The sequence below is a fragment of the Pan paniscus genome, chromosome 2 (genome assembly GCF_029289425.2).
Source record: "Pan paniscus chromosome 2, NHGRI_mPanPan1-v2.0_pri, whole genome shotgun sequence".
NCBI classification, from domain to species: Eukaryota; Metazoa; Chordata; class Mammalia; order Primates; family Hominidae; genus Pan; species Pan paniscus.
Genome location: NC_085926.1, coordinates 177,598,245 through 177,621,168, shown reverse-complemented (window position 1 = coordinate 177,621,168; position 22,924 = coordinate 177,598,245). Strand labels below are relative to the sequence as shown.

The 22,924-nt window shown below is 42.5% G+C and overlaps 1 protein-coding gene across 3 annotated transcripts in view; it reads right to left on the bottom strand.

Annotated features, from left to right (window-relative positions):
• The window catches only part of USP13 (ubiquitin specific peptidase 13), a 133,019-nt gene that overhangs the window by 33,429 nt on the left and 76,666 nt on the right, over positions 1-22,924 (bottom strand). For all 3 annotated transcript variants that reach the window (XM_008957343.4, XM_014344459.4, XM_014344460.4), the window contains 5 exons: positions 15,642-15,767; positions 13,676-13,829; positions 10,830-11,004; positions 3,690-3,778; positions 1,208-1,330 (listed from right to left, as the gene is read on the bottom strand). In XM_008957343.4, the coding sequence (XP_008955591.3) occupies positions 1,208-1,330; positions 3,690-3,778; positions 10,830-11,004; positions 13,676-13,829; positions 15,642-15,767 (667 nt within the window). The remainder of the gene's footprint in view (positions 1-1,207; positions 1,331-3,689; positions 3,779-10,829; positions 11,005-13,675; positions 13,830-15,641; positions 15,768-22,924) is intronic.

Below are 22,924 nucleotides of genomic sequence, written 5' to 3'. Positions count from 1 at the left end.
AACCATCTTGTATTTATCTGATGCCCATGCTGATCCTTCTTTAACCCCTTTAATGAACCACCTGTACTACGTGACCTAGAATGTCCCTTCTCTGCTCTTTCTCTATAATTTAGCATTTGACCCAGCATTAGAGAACAACATAATACAGACGCCTATCTGAATCCTATCTTGCTCCTTCTAGACTCATCTTACCCTTCCCTTATACCTGACCATGGTCACCTTCACTGTTTAACTGATGGAAAACCTTTAGCAGAGGGTCCCAGAGTGCTCTGTCGTTATGAGTTAATCTACTCATTAGGAAGATAAACAGTAAACAGGTGAGCAAACAAAGCCAGAATGAAACTGATTTCATCAGGATAACTGAGCTAATAATTAAACCAAGATTTTTCTGACACTGTTTTTGAACTCACAAAGGTGAGACAACTATTTTTGGCATATCCTTTTCCATTAAAAAGTTATGAGGCCGGGCACAGTGGCTCACGCCTGTAATCCCAACACTTTGGGAGGCTGAGGTGGGCAGATCACGAGGTCAGGAGATCAAGACCATCCTCGCTCACAAGGTGAAACCCCATCTCTACTAATAATACAAAAAAAAAAAATTAAGCGGGCATGGTGGCACGCGCCTGTAGTCCCAGCTACTCGTAAGGTTGAGGCAGGAGAATTGCTTGAACCCAGGAGGTGGAGGTTGCAGTGAGCCGAGATCATGCCACTGCACTCCAGCCTGGGCAACAGAGCAAGGCTCCACCTCAAAAAAAAAAAAAAGTTATGTATTCTGAACAATGACCAGTGATGGGGTCACAGAGTCAAAGAGAAACTCAAATCTCTTCCTTTCTATGAAGCAGTAAAAAAGCTGGGGAGGTGAGATGCCATCACAGTTTTAAAACCAACTCACGCTGTTCAATTTCCCCTTTAGGTTGTCCAAAGGAACTCCCAAGAATGATACAGCTTCCCTAGACTAAGAGCCTACAAAAAAAACACTGTCCATTTCAACCACACATGATGGGTCTGTGCCTCTTACAAGGTCTATTTTATGTTTACCGTTGCAGCCATGCCTCCCTTCTGTGTCGGTGGTGGGTTACATCACAGCAAGGCAGCTAGACCACCAATGGGTGGTGGTGGTAGCAGCAACACAGTGGTGGAAGAAAGAGACTGTTCCTATAGAACAGGGTGGGAGGGTAGCGCATATTCTCCTGGCAGGAGATGGTACCTTTTGAGTCATCAGGAATGACTATGGGGGGGCTGATGTCTGGAAGTTCTTCCTCTCCTGGCTGTAACCCCCTGGCTCGGAGATGGTTGATATCAAGTAGGTCTGGCATATCAATAGAAACATCTGCAAAATGAGAGAGATTATATCCACTGGGCTCTCCATAATCACCTTATTATAATACCAGCACTATAACTCTACATGCATGTGTCTAGACAGAGCTAAGGGATGTTTTTCAATTCCCTAGAATATGTCGCTCGACCAGCAGGTTCATGAAGACTAATCAGATATTAGTGGAGAACCCAGGGAAAAATACAGTGGGTGGCAGGATTTCACCCCAAACAAGAGCAAATCATTTAAGCCTGAGGTTACAAATTGGCAGCCCATAGACCATGTGTGGCCCAGACACAATCTATTTGATATTTTAAAAGTGTGGACAACAAATTCCAATGTTTAAATCAGAAGATTTAAGGTAAAATCCAGATTTCCAGCTTATTTTGAAAAGCATAAAGCTGTAGCACATTCTCACATGGTAACAACCATCGGGAGCTGATCTTCAGTTTCTACCCTAGACAATGGTGCAATGTTAGTCTGACACAGACCCCACTGCTCCTTGTTGCTCCCTGAGCATCATATTTGTGCTACTCTGAGTCTTATGGCAGTTTTTCTAGTTCATCTTTTTATTCAAAGTGGGAACACCCAAGCAAGGCCAAGATAGCTAGCTACAAGCCTCCTATACTCAGCCCTGTTCTTTCATTCAGATGATTACCCTGTCCTTGTGAGGCATTTGAGTTTGCAACCCCATTTGATGATGCAACCCGTTCTCAGATCATGATGGGTACTGTGGATATTCTAACTAAGATATTGAATAAATAATGAAGTTTTAAAGAAATTAATTGAATCTCAAATGTATTATCTTTACAGTACTTTTTTTAACTTCTTGGCTCTGTTATTGTGTTGACTTATTCAAATACAAAATTTGTCAGACTAATACCCTGTCAAGATTTAGTGCTGCACATATTCAGATGATAATAATGAAAAATGGGTTCAAATATTGGTACAGGATACATCTTCTGGGCTAGCAAACAACCTGAAAATACTGTCCCCAAAATCAGTTATGATACCAGGTACATAAATCCTACTTTAAAACAACAACCCAAAGAACAAAGCTTAGTTTAAAAAAGCAAACTTAAATTTCAGGGGGCAGCAAAACCAAACATAAAAACTCACCATCAAAATCAATACAACTGCTCCTTAAGAGAAAAATTCAGGTTCATTCAAGAACATTTTGAGGTTCCTTAAAATTCAGCAAGTCAATGCAATATGATTCAAATTTTGTATTCCTTTACAGAAATTCCAAGGACAAATAAAATAAGCAAACTATTTCCAAGGCAATTCAAAGCCTTCAGAGCAAGAAAGTTTTTTCTCTCGGGTGCTTTTCAGGTCCATGGAAGAAAAGCTGAGTGGTCAGCATCCTGCCCTCTGCCTTCCCCTGCTCACAAAACTATTCTGCCAGGAAAAGGGAGGATCTCCTGCAGGATCAGTAACAGCCCAGCACAATTTCACGTGTCAAACAAGTGCTGTGTAACTGTTAGTGCTGGAGGTCTCTAGGAAATCACTCCAGCCGATTCTACATCCTTTTTACCTATCCCCTTCAGACGAGTGCTTAGTTAACCAGCGTAAGATTGAGTTGGGTTTTTTCTTCAGTACTTAAAAACATAAAAACTTTAAAAGACTGGCAAATAGTCCAAGGTTCTTGCTTGAGAAACTGTACATTCTTCCACACCACCGAGGACAACCTAGTAACACCCTTTGTATTAGATCTTAATGCTGGAGAAAGGCTTTTATGTATTGTCTGGAAAATTAACCTCTAACAATGGTCAGGAACTTTAAAAATTAGCACGAAGAAAGCCTCATGAAGCCAAAATCACATCCTTTTGTTTTACTGTCTAATGCAACTGGCTTTTTCTACTTTATTAAGTGAATGTCATTAGCCACACCTGCCTGCTCAGAGGCAGAGGAGAGATCCTATGAGGAGACTGCATCTTCAACCACTGGCCGCTCAAAGTGTGGCCTGTGGGCCAGCAGCACCAACAGCATCAGCATCACGTGGGAGCTTGTTAGAAACACAGAATCACAGGCCCACTCCAGACCTGCCCAATCTGCATCTGCATTTTAACCAAGATCCCAGATAATTCATATGCACATTAAAGTTTGGAAAGCACTGTTTATTTGACAATGTGAGGATTCTGTTTACACTCTTAGAATTTGGTCATTCCAGAAACCATAACTGGAGGGGTGGGTAAGCAGGTGGCAATTTTTATTGTCAGTTCTTATCATATACTCTGATTCAAAACAGAAAGGTGAGAATGATGGAATGAAATGGAACTGTTTGTGGCAGCCAACTACATGGGCTCTTTCACATGCCATGTTGTTTAAATGGCTCATTTGATGTTTTAAGCAAAAGCATGCAAAAGATACCTACCAAATTTTTTGGGAACCCAGTCAAGACCAAAAGTGAACTTCTTTATCTGCACTACCAAGTATTCAGGGAATGAAGCAAAGCGAGATGTTCTGGGAAACACAAGGGGATATATCAATGAAACAAGGCAATAAGAATTGTGAATACAGTTCAAAAAGCATATCAACTTTGTCTGAGGCACACCTGGCCATTCCAATGGCTGAACTGAAGAGGAGGAACATGCAAACACAGACATGTAAGTGGACACACATTCGCTCTCCCCTGCTCATTTGTCCTGGCCTCTTCACAAGAAGAAAATGTTTAACGTAGAATGTTATCGTTTAAGAATGCTTTTGGGTAGGTGCGGTGGCTCATGCCTGTAATCCCAGCACTTTGGGAGGCCGAGGTGGGCAGATCACCTGAGGTCAGGAGTTCAAGACCAGCCTGGCCAACATGGTGAAACCCCGTCTCTACTAAAAATACAAAAATTAGCCAGGCACAAAAATACAAAAATTAGTGGGGATTGGGGCATGCCTGTAATCCCCACTCGGGAGGCTGAGGCAGGAGAATCACTTGAACCCCAGAGGCGAAGGATGCAGTGAGCTGAGATCATGCCACTGGACTCCAGCCTGGGCAACAGAGTGAGACTCCATCTCAAAAAAAAAAAAAAAGAATGCTTTTGGACCTGTTTCAAAATTGTTACTTTTACTTTGCTGTGGTGTTTTATATTTCTGAAAAGTGCTTTTCAACCATTTATTTTTTCTGAAATCCTTGCTAGAGTTTAGTATACATAGTTTTAACTGTTTACAGCATGCATGCATGGTATACATGTATGTGGGGTTTGAAAAGGCTCCCCAGGTGATCCTGAAACACCCCCACCTCCACTTTCACTTCCACACAGAGTCACTGTCTTATAGCGCAGAGTTGGCGGACGAAGGGCTTACTGCAACTTTGGCTGAGGTTGACTATTGGAAATGCCAGGGCCTCATTAAAATACTGCGGTACTTAATCCATGGCCGCATGGATCCTAGGGGTAGACATATTATGGGATAAGTATCCAAAACATCTGAATCTGGGCCTTGAAGTTTAAAATTAATACACATTACCAGTATCTTGAATCCTCTTCAAACTTTCAGAAAGGCTCAATTTCCTGGGCATGGATTTGGCAATTTTATACACAGACTCTTCAACCTGTACACCAAATTCATACCCTAGTTCCAGCTCATTCACTCCACATTTATCATCTTGTTTTTAACAACCATTTCTATTTGTAGTCAATGTGGGTGTGGTAGGTATATGTAAAAAAGAAAATGAGCTGTTTATAGGTATCACAGATACCTTTTAAAATAAAAAATTCTAGAATATCCTCCCCATTCCACTTTTCAAATCTAAGTCATTGCCTTCTATTTGTAATGCATCTTCCCAGAATTTAGAAAACAAATGCAAATGTATTGCTGCCCCCTAGTGTCAGAGAAAAGGCACAGCGCAGGGACAGAACACGGGGCAAAAAACAGTCAAACCATGTGGATGTGGGTCTTGAGAATGCCACTTCATTCACTCCAAATCTGGGCAAACCACTGACCCTCCCTGATCCATCTACAAAATGGACTTACTAATCATGTCTACCTGCCAGGCCGTGCAATGTTCATGAAATGATGTGAAACCGCTTGGCGCACTAGAAAGTATTGTATATACCTAAGGAATTAGCATGATTATTTTGTCATGAAAGAGGTAAAAGCTATAAAGCCTTGGATGCTGAATTGAACTGTCACTTATCTGTATTTTACCTCCAGGCAAGTTATTTAAATTCCCTGTATCTCAAATTCTCCATTACAAAGTTGGTAGAAGAATAAAGGCAATTCAGAAAACAGGAGCTTTATCATCCCAAGCAACTAATCTACTATTAGCCAGGCTCACTCTCCAGAAATTATATATTATCTCTAATTAGGTTTTTCTATCTTCTGAGAAGCAGTAATACACATTATTCTTATTTAAATGTCACCAAGTCCTCAACTGCACCAAAAAAACAACAAACTCCGTCTGGTATTTTATATATATATATTTATTATTATTATTATTATTATTATTTTTTGAGACAGAGTTTTGCTCTCGTTGCGCAGGCTGGAGTGCAGTGGCGTGATCTCGGCTCACTGCAACCTCTGCCTCCCGGATTCAAGTGATTCTCCTGCCTCAGCCTCCTGAGTCGCTGGGATTACAGGCGCCTGCCACCATGCCCAGCTGATTTTTGTATTTTTAGTAGAGATGAGGTTTCACCATGTTGGCCAGGTTGGTCTCAAACTCTTAACCTCAGGTGATCCACCCACCTTGGCCTCCCAAAGTGCTGGGATTACAGATGTGAGCCACCACACCTGGCCATGATATTTTAATGTAAAAATGTTCTTTTTCTTACCTACTCTTCCTACCATATTAGCTTAAAATCTGGAAAATACATAACAGTGAAATCAACCAAAAGACATTGGTAAACCAATAATTTCCAAAATATGACTCAGGATCCCTGAGACTCTTGAAGCTGCTCTGTGGTCAGTATCTAGGCGGAGTGTCAGCTGTAATACCATAATAGCGGTAGTGGAATAACTCAAGGTTGGGGCAGGGATAATTTAACACATCACTGTGTTATGGGTAGCCGCCAACCTAAAAGTACCAGAAAGTAGATTTAGATGGTGTTCACATAATATTTGCCCTATTGGGTAAAACATTCTTTATTCATCTTTGTAATCTCTATGGGGTCTCAAGTTGAATCGCTCACATGTAGTAACTGTTCAATATATATCTGTTCAAATCAATCTCAAAAGTTATGCTTTGCATTCATTTATTGCAGTTTGGGGACATCAAGTTAGTTAAATCTAGCAAAGTTATAAATTATGCTCAGCTTATTTCTAAAATTAATTTCTGGAATTAAAATATTTCTTGGAAAATGATATGTTTTTAATAAAGATCATTAGAATGTAAATCATTCAAAGAGATCTAGATAGACAGCAAATTTTCTTCAAAGAGCTGTTATGGGAATTAAATGATTTAAGACAAATAAAGTGCTTAGAATATGTCCCAACAACAATATTGTATTGTTGTTAACAACCTGTTAACATTATTTAAAATATATTGATTGTTCACTAAATCACAAGTAAGGCAAAAATACGATAAAGATTTTATTGAGAAAGAAATATAAACTGTACCTCTTCCTGACATTAAGACATTAAGATGTCTACAGTATTGAAAACCTAACAACTAAAAAAAACCATAATCTTCCTCTCTCTACTTGTTGAAAATATGATCATTAATCCACCACACTCAAATTATATCATCAAAGACAAAAAAACGAAGATAAACATAACAAATAACAACTCCATCCTATATTTGCCCTGTGTGAAGCACTTTACACGGCTTATCTCACTTAATCCTTACCCCAACCCTATAAAGAAAGTACCATTATTATCCCCAGTTTACAGATAGGGAAGCTGGGCTTATGGCAGTGAGATCACTTGGCCAAGGTTGCATACCAATAAGTTCTAGACTGGGCATTCAAACACTGGGCATCTACCTAGAGTCTGTGCTCTGCAACCCCACACTATGCTTTTCTCTTTATAAATGAGAATGGGTAAGTAAAAATCTCTCCCTCTCAACTCTTCATCTGTGAGCTATCTGAGGGCAGGAATTAGGTCTTGTTCAACCCATTGCCTAGAATATGCTAAGTGAGCAATAATATTTGCTGGGTGAATAAACTTTCCAAGCACTAATATTCTTCCCGGACATGGTCTGTTCATGATCATTTAAGAGAAGGGTCTTAAGGCCTGGCCCATACTGATGCAAGATCCGCCAAGATCTTTAGGACATTTTTTGCCTCTTCCTGGTCTTCAGGCTCTGGGTGTAATAAAAGAAAAACCCAAGGCCCCAAATTAACAAAATATAGACTGAATCACAGCCTACATTGCTGGAAATAAAAATAACATCTCTTAGAAATCCACTGAACTGGTTTTCTCAAAACTAATATTTGAAACATGATAAAGCATAATAAAGAAAAAGCAAGGCTCTACAAAAATGTAAGGATAAGCAAGCATGACAAGGAATATGGGGGTGCTTGATAGCAGGCGTTTAGAGTTTGAACTCAATCAGACTGGAATGAATCCCATGCCTGCCACTTACTGGCCAATTACTTCTTTTATTTCTTCCTTCCTAAAATGAGAAAATAATGGGACCTACCTCAGACTACTAAGAGGATGAAATATGATAATTGATGGGAAGTGCTTAACACATGACCTGGCAATAACAAATGTGCAATAAATGATACTTGCTTTATTACCTTTAACATCATCTTTTTCTTTCCCACAAGGACCAGTTTTCAATTACTAACAACTGGATACGCCCAGTACTAATTCTTCTCATGTATATAAAAGGCACATGCAAGAGCATGTGTGTATGCAGACAAAAAGGAAAAGGTAAAAGCTCCTTGTAAGAACTATAGGAAGCAGAAACCCCTCCTCGAGGATTCTAGATAGATATGCTAGCACTGCCTACAACTGAGTATTTTGTAGCATCTGAGGAGAAATTCAGGAGAGCATCATTTCTCCATTACAGATGGAATCACTGGGCGGTGACTTCGCCCCAGGACAGAAGCTAAGGTGGAAGGTAGACACAGGAGAAGAATCCAGGTCTCCTGACCCCTAGCCCTGGGGTCAGGGAATCTGCCTCTCTGTGGAAAGCTAATGCCTCTCAGTCCCCATTTTAAAGATGGGCCATTTCCAGGTGTTGAAAAGGCTGCTTCCTGGCAGGACACTTCTAGGGAGAGGCAGGCACAGACAGTGTGTCACATCCTGCACTTCTAAGACACCAGGCCCCTTTTCTGAAGAGCAGAAAGGGGTGGCCGAGGGCCAGGCAAGTGAACAATACCCCAGTCGGCAGCTCACACCTGATGCTGGGGCTTTCGAAGCTTCCAGACCCCACAATCACCTTCCACCTCCAAAATGGAATCACAACAAAAGCACAAAGAGAAAAGGATAAATGTTCGAGGAATCAGTCTTAAACCTACTGTCAATGATTTTAAAAAATTGCTTCCATCACTAATAGAGTGTGTAGAGGTCTAACTGCCCAAAGATATCTCTGAGTTGTAATAAATTATCTCTCACACTGAACTTGAGAACTCAACAACTGTTATCTGCAAGGACACAAACAGGCACATGCACATGTGCACACATACACAACATACACACACACAACCACCCACACCTACAACTGAGCAGTCCTAGGATAAAAACTCACCTAGTGATGGGCAACTGATACCTGAATGAACTACTATTAATCTCCCTTGGATAGGGAGCTTTTTAAAAATAATTTTAACAAATATGGCTTGTTTTTCCTTTTTGAAATAAATTGTTTTTGCTTTCCTGTTTTTAACATATGAACTCTACAATCTGAAACATAGCAGAAGCCTGAGGGAGGGGTTTCACAGAGAACAAATAATATAGGTTGAGGACGGACATGGTGGCTCATGCCTGTAATCCCAGCACTTTGGGAGGCTGAGGAGGGCAGATCACCTGAGGTCAGGAGTTCGAGATCAGCCTGGCTAAATAGTGAAACCCCATCTCCACTAAAAAAACAAAAATTGGCTGGGTGCAGTGGCTCACGCCTGTAATCCAGCACTTTGGGAGGCCAAGGAGGGAGGATCACCTGAGGTTGGGAGTTCGAGACCAGCCTGACCAACATGGAGAAACCCCACCTCTACTAAAAATACAAAATTAGCCGGGCATGGTGGCACAGGCCTGTAATCCCAGCTACTCGGGAAGCTGAGGCAGGAGAATCACTTGAACCTGGGAGGCGCAGGTTGTGGAGAGCCGAGATTGCGCCACTGCACTCCAGCCTGGGCAACAAAAGCAAAACTCCATCTCAAAAAAAAACAAAAAAAAAAAATACAAAAATTAGCCAGCTTGGTGGCATGTGCCTGCATTCCCAGCTACTCAGGAGGCTGAAACAGGAGAACTGCTTGAACTTGGGAGGCAGAGGTTGCAGTGAGCCAAGATCATGCCACTGCACTCCAGCCTGGGTGACAGAGCAAGACTCCCTCTAAAATATATATATAATACTTATATATATTATATGTATATATATAAAATTTTATATATATACATTTTATATATATAAAATTTTATATATATATATATATATATAGGTTGAACTGCTATTGAGGCCATGGTAAAAACAGCCCACACCAGCTGTTCCATCCTTTAATCCCCTTTATGTTAGCCAAAATCTCAATCTTAGCCTCAAAGAAAAATGGCCAAAGAATATCTGAACGTAGCAAAACTCCTGGAGCCAAACTTTCAGACCTCCCTTTGTTTTATGCCACTGCAAGCACTCTTTTTCCAATTAAGTGCAGTGATATGAAGTGTGTTGGCAAGGACTCGACTGCATCAAATCAACTAGGGTGGCAGATGGAGAAAAAAAAACTTTTATGTGTCTGACAACCAGCCTCACAATGTGAAAACAGGACATCTGACTAAACCCTGAGCGGCTCGTTTCAACAATGCTCAGGAGACTTCCTGTCCACTTTGAGATGTCCTGAGACTCCTAGTCTCCAAGGAGAAACATAGCCAACCAAGTTCTAGACTAAGTCTTTAATTATGGAGTTAAAATATAGCGCAATGGAGTTTAAATATGGAGGCCTGTCTTCAGCATTTTTGTAATTTCTTCATGAATAATGTCATTCTTGCCATTTGGGGGTAGGGGATTGTTTCTTGGCTGTATCCTTTTGGTGAGAGAGGGGCTGGGGGTGGGGTCAAGGTTGGGAGGAAGGGAAGGAGGAAGGAAGGAAGGAAGGAAGGAAGGAAGGAAGGAAGGAAGGCAGGCAGGCAGGCAGGCAGGCAGGCAGGCAGGCAGGTTCCTAATAGAGAATAAATCACAACCTTACATTTAAAAAAAGAAAAAAGAAAACCCCTCCTTAGCACGTAATATAAATCACAGGCCTGTTTTATTGGACAGGTCTCACACAAGTGAAGTTTGACAACAATTAGGGTGTGTGAACCATAATCCCATCCATCACACATGAACAAACACACACAGACACAAATAACACCCACTCCCTCTCCCTTACCCCTGTCCCCACCCCTCAAGGCCCCTCCTCACCCCACTGCCACCACACATACACACACTTACTTCACACCTGCAGACTTTGCTTGTAGGGCACTGCTCCAGAAATCATCAACATTTTCTGGTTCAGAGAAGGCCTGAAGGCAGGCACTAAACGGTATCTTGGCACGTACCAACTCAGGAAGGGGTCTTCTGTTTGCTTCTGCTTCCCTTCTCGTTAGTTCATAAGCGATCAGTTCATCTGGGTGAAAGAGCAAATGAAAGACCTTGCAATCGCTCTTACCCTGTGGAAATGAAAAGCACCCTCTTTGGACAGTCTTCCCTGAAGGCTTCTGCGCTGGGCCAGAGTTGCTTATTTGTCATCCTTTACAGAGCCAGATGCCCCTGCCGAAAGGCTGTTCTGGGGCTGTCTTTAGAGTTGCACCAACAGGTGGTATCAAGCCATTCACATCTTTTTGCATGCTCCCCTTTGCGACTGACAGGAGGGAAGTGTGAGCTTGGCCTGGCCTGGGTGGGTGAGAGGGTCAGACCATGTGTGTGATATAAATGCCCACGAACCTGGTTTGTCCAAAGGCCAATACTGGGATTATTCAAATGCCATCCTCCCAACACAAGGCCTTCGCATCAGAGTATTTCATAGCCAGAAAAGGTCCAAGGGCTCACCTCTTCCCAGTCCTTCACTGCCTTGCTGAAGAACTGAGGCCCAAAGTCAAAACCAGCCAATTATTGGCAAAGCTGGACTTAAAACTCTGATCAGCACTCCCTCCACAACCCAACAGATAAGGCCAGAAAGAGATGTTACATTGTGTAAGGGGATCAATTTTTGCCAATGATCACACACACATACACAAAAGTAACAAAAACGTTCTTGTTAACTTTAAGCTGTTTTAAAATAAAATAACCAAAGGCAGGAAAAAAAAAAAAAACAGAACCACCACTAAGCGCCTGGCAAGAGCCAGATGGAGTGTTACACATTTTCTGATTTGGTTCCACCAGCAACTATGATTAGAGGTCATGGGTCCCACATGGGTCCCTGTGAGGCCAAGGAGGAGGATAACTACAGGACTGCAGTTAGCCACCATCACACAACCCATGACAGTAACCAACACTGCCGAGACAACTTCCTGTGGAGGTTACCCAACACCTCAGACATCAGGGCTACCAACCTAGAAGGCCTCTGTGCTACTCCTACTCAAATGATTAAATACTAAGGGAAAAAGAGGAACCTCCCAAGCACCAGCAGATCTGGTCCCGGAAACTAGCCTGTAGTCAAAATTTTATGTCAATTTGAATGGCCTTTCTGGTCATTTCTTTTGTATTACTCAAAAAAAAAAAACAAACTCCTTATTTATCAGTTTGCAAGTACACTTACGTACATATGTGTTTTCCTAAACACATCTTAGATGGTTTAAAATTCATTCCCCTGTCCCCAATCAGTTTATGATGTACTTATATCTAGGTTGCTAACATTAGGTGTTCCCAACAGTCAAATTCCAGAGACTAAATTATAAATCTCCTTTCTGAAAAAAAAAAGTAGTTATCACTAATAAATGATAAACAGAGTTAGAAAAAGATCATGGACCTGAGCAGACACGTGAGTCAGTAACCCTGAGGCGGACAAGAGAAACCACTGCAGCCTAGTTCTAACAAGGAAACAAACAGCAGACTCCCATTCCCTTGTTTCTACACCAAAAGGATTTTGAAACTGATCAAAAACTGCATGAGCATATAGAAAATGAAAATCGTTTCATCTTAAACCATCATAATCATCACTTTCCAACTAACATCATAAACTGACCCACCACCCCCCACACACAAGAAAGAGCAAAAAGGGCCATCCAGGGAATTGCTGAATTTTTTTTTCTTTATTCTCAAAAAAACAAAAAACAAAAAAACTCCAGGATACTTGTGTAGAATGTGCAGGTCTGTTACATAGGTATACGTGTGCCATGGTGGTTTGCTGCACCTACTGACCTGTCCTCTAAGTTCTCTCCCCTTTCCCCCCACCCACCAACAGGCCTCAGTGTGTGATGTTCCCCTCCCTGTGTCCATATGTTCTCAATGTTCAACTCGCACTTATGAGTGAGAATATGAGGTGTTTGGTTTCTGTTCCTGTGTTAGTTTGCTGAGGATGAGGGCTTCCAGCTTCATCCACATGCAAAGGACATGATCTCGTTCCTTTTCATGGCTGCATAGTGGAATTGCTGAACTTTACAAAAATGACTGGTTCACAGGAGATGCACAATCCAGCAGCTATTTTGTCTTTTTTGCTTCTATGATGTTAATTCGAAGAAATGCCATTTGTCTATTCTGCCTAGGAAGAGCCAGCTTAGACTGATGGAAGGAGAAGGCACCAAACATGAGTGCCACATCTCTGCCTCCTTCTCTCTTCCAAAGCCCAGAGACCCTTCTAATGGGCTTTGCTTCTACAAAGAACCCTGACACAATTTATCTCCCAGAAGAGGTGGCTGAAATACTCATGTGCCAAAGCTGGATTATTTCAAGAGACCTCTGCTCGACTGTCTAACTTTAAAAAATGCAGTCCTGATCATTTCCCTCAGACTTTATAGCGCAACTTATAAATGACAGTGTCAAAGAATTTTCTACATACATCATTACCAATAATTTTCCCCAAAATTATGCTGACTCCATATTCAGTAGTTGGCCAAATTTATAGGCAGTGACGTAGGTTCCAACCATAACGCCTCCATAAAACCTGTGATGCATTTGATTCTGCTCAAAGGAAAAGTCACATGGGAACTACCAAAGAGATGAAAAGAGATGTGCAAAGCAGACATCACCTGGGCTGGGTCTACTCCTGACACACTTCAGTGACTAAACCATTCTCTCTGATTTGAGGGTTTTCCCATATGAAGACACATAGTACCAATTTCCCGCTTTGGAATTGTTACCCTTGTTGGTTGCCGCCTCCATGGCCACAGGTAACTGCATCAGGTAATCCACCCTCTCCGTGTAGCGGACTTTCCGGGTCTGACAGCACTGAATGCGTTCTTCCACCAAAAAACGAAAAACATCGCTTGGGTTTTCTGAGCCGATGCGGTTCCTCTGAAGGGTGGATTGTATCAGGTTAGTAAATGTATGAATATTGAGCCACTAAGACTTAGTAGAAAATGAACTCTAAACCCGGTGTAAACACTTGGCTTTATTAAACATTTCCTCTGGCCATGCCCATTCACCAAAGCACTTTAATAGAAAAACACTGGAATTTATCTAAAGTCCAAAAATGGGGATTGGTAAAATAAAATATAGTTCATCATGGATTACTATTTCAATATTATTAAATTAAAAACCATGGGAGAGAAATTCATGGAATGAGAAGAAAGGAGGAGGAGAAGCCAATCAAAAGAGAAAGGGAAAAAAATAAAGGGCTGCCCTGGAAACATGAAAACATGTACAATATGATTATATAAATACACTCATGTAAATTAGGTACAAATAAAACAGAAATTATGCTCTGTTAACAGATGTGATGATGTGGCAAACATTTAAGTGAAAACACTGCTTACAGAAGAGCATGTAGAGAATTAACATAAGACCTGGAAAGTGACGGGAGGGGCAGATGCCAACCTGTGAACACTGGCTGTTGGCCGGGCACAGTGGCTCATGCCTGTAATCCCAGCACTTTGGGAGGCAGAGGTGGGCGGATCATCTGAGGTCAGGAGTTCGAGACCAGCCTGGCCAACATGGTGAAACCCCGTCTCTACTAAAAATACAAAAAATTAGCCAGGCGTGGTAGTGGGTGCCTATAATCCCAGCTATTCAGGAGGCTTTATTCTAAAAAAAAAAGTTATCACTAATAAATGATAGAGTTAGAAAAGATCATGGACCTGAGCAGACATGTGAATCAGTAACCCTGAGGCAGACAAGAGAAACCACTGCAGCCTAGTTCTAACAAGGAAACAAACAACAGAAGAATCACTTGAACCTGCAAGGCGGAGGTTGCAGTGGGCCAAGATCGTACCACTGCACTCCAGCCTGGGCGACAAGAGCAAGACTCTGTCAAAAACAAACAAACAAAAACAAACAAACAAACAAACAAAAAACACTGGCTGGCTGCAGGGCGTGGCATTAAGGGGGATTTTGATGTTCTCCTTTGTGTTTTCTATATTTTCCACAAAGAACACTGTTGTAACCAGGAAAAAAAAAAGGCTTTACTTAGGAATTCTCAGTGGCTTTCCAGCTCACACCTGTAATCCCAGCACTTTGGGAGGCCGAGGCGGGTGGATCACAAGGTCAGGAGTTCAAAACCAGCCTGACCAACATGGTGAAACCCCATCTCTACTAAAAATACAAAAATTAGCTGGGCGTGGTGGCAGGCTCCTATAATCCCAGCTACTCAGGAGGCTGAGGCAGTAGAATTGCTTGAACCCAGGAGGCAGAGGTTGCAGTGAGCCAAGATTGTGCCACTGCACTCTAGCCTGGGCAACAGAGCTAGACTCAGTCTCAAAAAAAAAAAAAATGTTTTTAATGGCATTCAATTCTGATGTAAGCAGACTCATCATCTTTGAGCAGTGGCAGGAGGACACCAAATACCACGCAGGGCTCTTAAGGAACTTTGTCACAAAGACCAGAAAAAAATAAATTGTGAATGGAATAACTGGCAAGCACTCCTATAACACATACAGGTTAAAAGAAGCACAGAGATCCACAAGTGTCTGGAAACTGGAGTGTGAAGAGCAGTCACATCAAGTTGGCTGAGCAGAGAGTTTCCAGGGAGCTGATTCTGAACCAGCTTTAACAGGAGAGATTGAAGAAAGAGAGTGGGGAGGCATTCTGATCAAGCCACAGCGGACTGCACTGAGTGGCTCAGCACCCTCTTACAACCCCGTTGAGCATCCGTGAAGACTGACTACTCACCTCTACTAGATTTACCAGGTGCAAGAAGAATTCCTGGGCATCTTGCTGCCTGTTAGAGGAGAATTCCGGGTGGCTCTTGCTTACAAAGGCCTTAAACATGCGCGGAGAGATCCCGTTCTGCTGTGGCTAATGTATAAAAATGAAATGGACTTACGATACTTTCATGCAAATTAACAGCCCTAAGTGGCAAGCAGAGCAGAACCCACCATAAACTCCACTTTCCAGATGAGAAAACTACAGCCCAAAGAAGGTAAATAATGATAGTGGCCAATACTCGCTGGGTGTTTACTATGTGCCAGGCCCTGCACTATGAACCTTATGAAGAACACAGAATGAGACTCTTCCTGTTTACTTAAAACTAGGACAATAGGTGACACACACTTTAGAAAGTACTCACTTTCTAAAGTCAGGCACTCGGCTCATTCTCACAGGACTTGCTACACAGTGACCAAATGTCACAGCCCATTTCAAAGCAAGCTTGGGAGATGTTTCCGATGGAAGTTAAAAGAGAGGCCAGGTGTGTTGGCTCATGCCTGTAATCCTAGCATTTTGGGAGGCCGAGGCAGGTGGATCACCTGAGGTCAGGAGTTTGAGACCAGCCCGGCCAACATGGCAAAACCCCGTCTCTATTAAAAATACAAAAAATTAGCTGGGCATGGTGGCGTGTGCATGTAATCCCAGCTACTCAGGAGACTGAGGCAGGAAAATCGCTTGAACCCGGGAGGTGAAGGTTGCAGTGAGCCGAGATCACACCATTGCACTCCAGCCTGGGCGACAAGAGCGAAACTCCATCTCAATAAATAAATAAATGAATGAATAAATAAATGAGAGGAGAGCTCTGCAGCATCTCCCCTTCCCTTCCATGAGGGTATAGGAGAGGACCCCTCCTGAAGAATGGAGCACTTACAAGAAAGAAAAATGGCATTGCACGGCCCAGTGAAGCACTGCAGAGCTGCTCAAGCTCACGAGCCCACCCCATACTGTTTCTGGACCAGAGCACAGGGAGTTCCAGGAGCTTGTAGAGGGCTTGCCCCTCACCTGGCTGCAGCTGCTAGGAAGGCTGCGGGGGAAGAACAGGCAGCAGGGCAACTCTGGCAGGACGAGGATGCTGGATTTCCTGGGGGACCAGCAGGACAGCTCAGAAGGCAGCCAAATGCCCCATGCAGGACCCTGCAGACGTGGGCAGGCTATCTGCCAGTGGAGAAGGCTCAGGGCAGGAGGAGGCGAAGGCTGCAGAGGCCAGCTGGACAGAGCATCAGGGAAAGGTCCTTGTAAGGCCCCTGAGGGTGGTATAACAGTTGCGGGGAGGCAGCTCTAAAGAACCACCAATGTTCCCCCACAAAAAAGCCAGCCATGACAGGAGACATGTGGCAGCCCAGAGGGAGCCCACCAGCACTTGGCAAGCGAAAAGATTCTGCCTACTTCTCTCATCTCCAATCCCCTTGACCCTTGACTATGGAGGGGCCAGCAGCGGGTGGAAAGAGGCAAATAAGTGGAGCAAAGACCGCCCCCACAACCAAAAACAAAACAAAACAAAACAAAATTAGATGCTGACACTAATGCTTCAGCACTGCTGTTTTCTGAAACTCTTGAGCTAGGTAGAATGAAGAAGACTAAAACTGGCTTTTTAATACTGGTAACCTACAGAAAATCACAAGGAATCTAGGGGATCTGCCCAGGATGCTCTGAAGAGGCAGGTAGGAAGATTCCACATCACCTTTGGCAATAAAGATGTGCACCTGATAAAGCTGTTTCCCAAATATTTCCTCCAAGTTCAGCCCATCTACTAATGGTGATACCTACTGTCTCATTAATAATTGTAGTAACCCTAGAAAGCGGACACTAGTCTTATCTTCACTCGGGAAGCTGAGACTGGCAGAGAAGTGCCAGATAGGCCTTTCAACTCAAAGTGGTCTTAACACCCAACTGCCATGCAGCTAACAAAGCCTAACCAGAGTGGCTCTAACTCCAGTGCCAGGCTGTCTGTAGCAAAAACAAGTAAGCACACTTAGGTCTCAGTCATAGAAACCTCACCTTGTCATTTGAGCCAAAGAAGTAATTTATGTCCTCTCTGCAAATGCTGTAGCTGCTACCCACCCACTTTTCCATAAAACCTCCCTTTGCTTAGCTTGCAGACCATATTCCTCTCCTCTGAAGTCCAGAGCACAAACTGCCTTCTACCTTCTTTAACTTTCAGCCTGCTTCTGGTCTGTCTCTGCAGCCTTTGCAGTGGAGGCCATGTCGTACACCTCCTCGAATTCTCATGGAGGTCCATGCCTTATAGTCTGGGGACGATGACACATTTGCAGAATCACAGTCATATGCAACAGCTGATGAGAAAACTCCTTTATCTATCTCCCTGCGACAAAGAGGCAGCTCCATATATAACATCCCTCCAACACACATGTTCTATGCAGTGTTTTCTAATAAAAATCGAATGAATTTCCCTGTCTTGCTGAAAACATGATCTGGTCTGGGCATTTAGTATTTAGTGACTGCCTGCTTCATGCAGAGCACTATTGGAGATTCTGCCTTCTAGGAGCTTACAGACAACAGAGGAGATGAGAGACATACACACGCATCGATAACAAATGTTAGGGAACACCACAGAGGACCTGAAACACCACTGGTAGCTCTCAAAGAATTCCTCAAAGTGGCAGCATTTGGGCATCTAAGGACTAACAACCTGTATATAAATGACCAGCTTACACACATACATGGCTTCAGTTGTGCTTCCAGCGCTAGCCAAAGCACAATTAATTTTACTACCTGACAATTAATTTTACTACCTGTATATATACCTCCTGAAACCTATGTAAAAATTGTGACTTTCTTCATTCACAGTGCTGATATATATCACATAGTATCAGCTGACACGAGCATGCAATAATAATGCCCTAGCTTCATATAATGGCTAACATTTATGTACTCATTAAGCAGATATTTACCGAGAGCTATAAAATCTCAGGTGCTTGGATGAATACCCACTACGTGCCAGGCACAGTTCTTAACACTTTACATATATATTTTTCTTAACTCACCCAACCCCATGAGGTGGTGATGATGATTTTCTCCACTTGACAGATGGGGAAACTGAGGCACAGAGTTATTAAGTCCAGGGTCACAAAGCTAAAAAATCTCTCCACTCCCTTTCTCTAGTGTCCTTATGCTGTTTTTGGTATACATGTGCCAACATCTCATTTCTGAGGTCCCTGAGTCCATCCTACTAGCTGCTAAAGAGAAGACAACACATCAAGAGTCTGCATAACCCTTCTTCAAGCCTACACAACTCTAGGGCCAACATCACAAGCCAGTCCAACAGTTATTTCTCCACTTTGAAGAGTATGGAGGCACCACTTGGAATAAATCCCTCGGCATTTGTGCATTTCTGTTTAGGCATTCACATCAGCATGCATTCACTGCCTGCTGCTGATAGTGTTATTTCTTATAATCTGTGATTCAAGTTTTGTGTGGCTGCCAGTCCCCAACACAGACCATAGCAAGCAGCCGCTCTGGGAAGTTTAACAAGCCAGTAAATTCTGAAGAGCTAGCTGCTGCTCTGGGCCATCATGTGGCCATACAACCAGAAGGAGAAGTTTCAATAGAGACCATGGTGGGAAACACTAGAAATTCAGCCCCATACCTGGACTGTGGCCCATTCTCAGCCATTCCCCTCCCACGCTTCTGTGACCATTTCATTTCTTCATTTTCCTTAACCAACTTTTCTTAATCCTCTATTCAACAGTCAAGTTATTGCTTGAGAGTTGTCGATCATTTAGAAGTTATTTGAAAAAGCTCCCTAACCAGATGCTACCTCCTCCTCTTCACATCATGCTGCAGACCAGTTCCTGGGGTTCACAGCTGGGTTAGAGCATCTTAGCTCAAACTCATCTACTTCAAGCTTAGTGCCTTGATCATCACCTGGCCCTATCTGCTAACACCCATCCCCATGCCTACTTTCTGCTTTCAGAGGGGACGTCTTACTAATTCCCGTGGTCAACTATTAATATGCTCACTTCACACCTAGTTATTAGAAAGTCAGGCTCTGAAAAAGTTGAGCCTGAATCTCATGAAGCCTCCAGATCTAGCGACCTTATACTAAACACAAGTCAAACAATACCTCAAAGAAGCAATCTTTAGGGCAAACTTAAAGCAAATAGTCCAGCTCCTTCAACAAATCAATAGTTTGCAAAAAGAAAAGGAGGGGGACTTTAGAAAGATATCTTGGATAATGCAGGAAAAAATCAGAAGATGGACTAGGTATTCGTGATACTAAGGGATGGTTGTTAATTTTGCTGCTGTGCTTTTAACACTTCAAACAGCTTTTTTTAAAGAGATGAAGTTTTGTTGTTGCCCAGGCTGGATGGCAATGGTGCAATCACAGCTCACTGCATCCTCAAACCCTTGGGCACAAGTGATCCTCCCACCTCAGCCTCCCAAGTATCTGGGACTACAGACACACGCCACTGTGCCCAGCTAATTATTTTATTATTATTTTTTCTAGAGACAGGGGTCTTACTGTGTGGCCCAGGTTGGTCTCAAAGTCCTGGTTTCAAGCAGTCTTCCTGCCTCAGCTTCTCAAAGTGCTGGGATTACAGGTGTGAGCCACCACACCTGGCTGGACACTTTAAACTTTTAATACAAAATTTATGTTAAAAGAAGAAAGAAGGTATTATAGTTACAGATGCATAACTACATCTATAGGTGAAAAGGAGGATGTTTAAATTTTATGTTAAAATACTGAAGGGAAGGAAAAGGAGAGGAAGAGAAAAAATGAGAAAAGGAGAAAGGAAATGAAAGAGAAGAGTGAAGAGTTTAGGGAAACTGGTGGAACCAGATTTGCAGGATGATTATTGAAGCTGCACATCAAGTACATAGAGATTCATTATACTTTGCTCTCTACTTTTGTATATATATGCAAATTTAAACAATTTTTCCTTTAAAAAAAAAAAGGTCAGGCTCTGGACAAGGCAGTTCCCTAAAAGAAACCAAAAATCCAAAATAAGAACCAAAGAATTAGATTACAGAAAGCATGTTTCCCATTTAGCAATGAGCCAGTGACATCACCTGAGTGTCCCCTATGGGCCCAACACCTCACAAGATGAGAGGCAGAGACCCAACTTGACCAAGAGTCGGCCCTGCCTTCAGGGAACACACACTCTCACTTGAGAGCTGGCTCTCAGACACCTGAGGCAATGGCTAGTCCTGACCACTAACTTTATAACACAGAGACCCAGGAAGTCACCAAAATAGCATCCAACTAAGGAACCTGTCATATTAATAAGATACTGTACTTACTTTCTCCATCAGCAATTGCAAAACAGATCAGCTAAAATTAGAGGGAGGCCTTCAGTGTTCAGAATCTCTCCCAAATGCTTACGCAGGACTTTCTGTTTAACAGAGTGCACCACACAGACAGCCAGACACAGTCCACCATATTCCCCTGAGCCGAATGCTTTAATTAATAAGCAAGCCGCAAGACTGAGGCTTTTATCACATCATAGCAATACTTGCACAAATCCTTTTAAACCACAGGATAAAAGGAAGATAGACACATGTCTGCCTGTCCCTAAAACAAAAGTGTATGAAGTCTGTTGATTTAAATTTTTAACCTTAAACAATAAACCTTGAACCAGTAAGTGTTTAACCCAGGCCCAAACCCCAAATCTCCTAAGCTAAGAGGACAGGGGCATTCCCGAACTATTACTCATATTTCAAAGGTGAATCAGAAAGGTTACATGTGTCTAACCTAGGAAAATAGAGGTTAAGGGAAACAAAGCTCTTATGTTCACAGCTAAAATTATACCACCTTGAAGCAGAACACTGGTTATCTCACGCTGATGAAAAGGTGAGACCAGCAAGTATGTGTTGAGGATTATTTAGATGAGAAATCAAATAAATGGTCGCTTAAGAAATGCAGCTTATTCAGAATACAGAGTTATTTAAAATATGTTATCTTTGGAGGAAGAAATGAGGTAGAGTGTTCAGCTTTAAAACATTTGAAAGCACTGCCTTAGAATGCATAAAGATAGAGAAAATATTCTTTGAAGAAAAAAATGCCCTTTTATAGTAACTATTATCTATTGCAAGTGCAAGTTAATCTTAAAATTCAATTCAACATATTTAAGTAAAAATGGCGGTACCACAAATAAATACTGCTGCCTTTTTATGCATGACAATGTTTATTAAGCATGCATATATAAAAAGCTAGATTTAACCTTGGTTTATAGCAGATTAATTTAATACTGGGAAGTATATATTCTAGAAATGACTCAACTTGGAAGACGCCGGTGAGAAACCCTCATAACTGGGCTACCTGGTAATTCTGCAAACTTCAAACGCCCCCTTTTGTCATCCACCTGCCACCATCCACACACTGAGGCACTGGGAGCCTGAAATAAGTCTTGGAACAACTGTTAGGGAAGTAGGATAATGCAGTGATCAAAAACACAGACTCCAGAGCCAAACTGCCTGATATAATTCCCAGCTCTGCCACTCACTGGCTTTGCAACTTTGGGCAAGGCTTCTGTGCATCCGTTTCCGCATCAGTGAACATAGAGGAAGAGCCTGGCCCTTTGCAAGCACTATGTGATGCTAGTTATTAAGACCATGCGTGGTGGTGGCCCCGTAAAAAGGCGTTTCTGCCACATGGCTCTGACCCATCCTTTATGCTCTCTCCCCCACACCATACATTCCTCTCATCATCTATCCTCTTTTCTGTTTCAGTGAATCTTCTTTCCCTCTCTTGGGGCATTTCAGGCTCATCTATAAGTCACAAACACCAGAGGCCTGGGACAGGACCATCCTTCCAAAGGGCTTCTGATAACTGAGAAAAGGAAAGAGTCTCACAAATCGGTTCCTTTGAAACCAACTGCCAGTTAAAATCCTGATGCCTGAGAAACTAATTCCTTCTACTGTCAAGGAAAGTGGAGATTTTTGCTGTAAATTATTTGTCTATTCAAGGAACAGCTTGAAACGGACACCCCCAGGGCCACAAGGAAAATCATGGTCAATGTGAGCTCTATTTGAGCATTAAAGAAATATTACCGATGCTGGACCAAAGACCAACTTGTCTCCCACCCAGCTGGATGGGCCCTCCCTGCCCCTGCCTAGATGCACATATATACTTCTCATAATCAAGACTCTTTCTTCAAGACCACTAGATCGTGGCATCTGAGGGCTGGAAAGGATTTCACAAGTCATCTAGATCAAGGGTCACAAATCCAAATACCCAGAGTCCCAGTCAGATCATGAGTCACAAAGGGACCGGAGCCAGCTGGGGA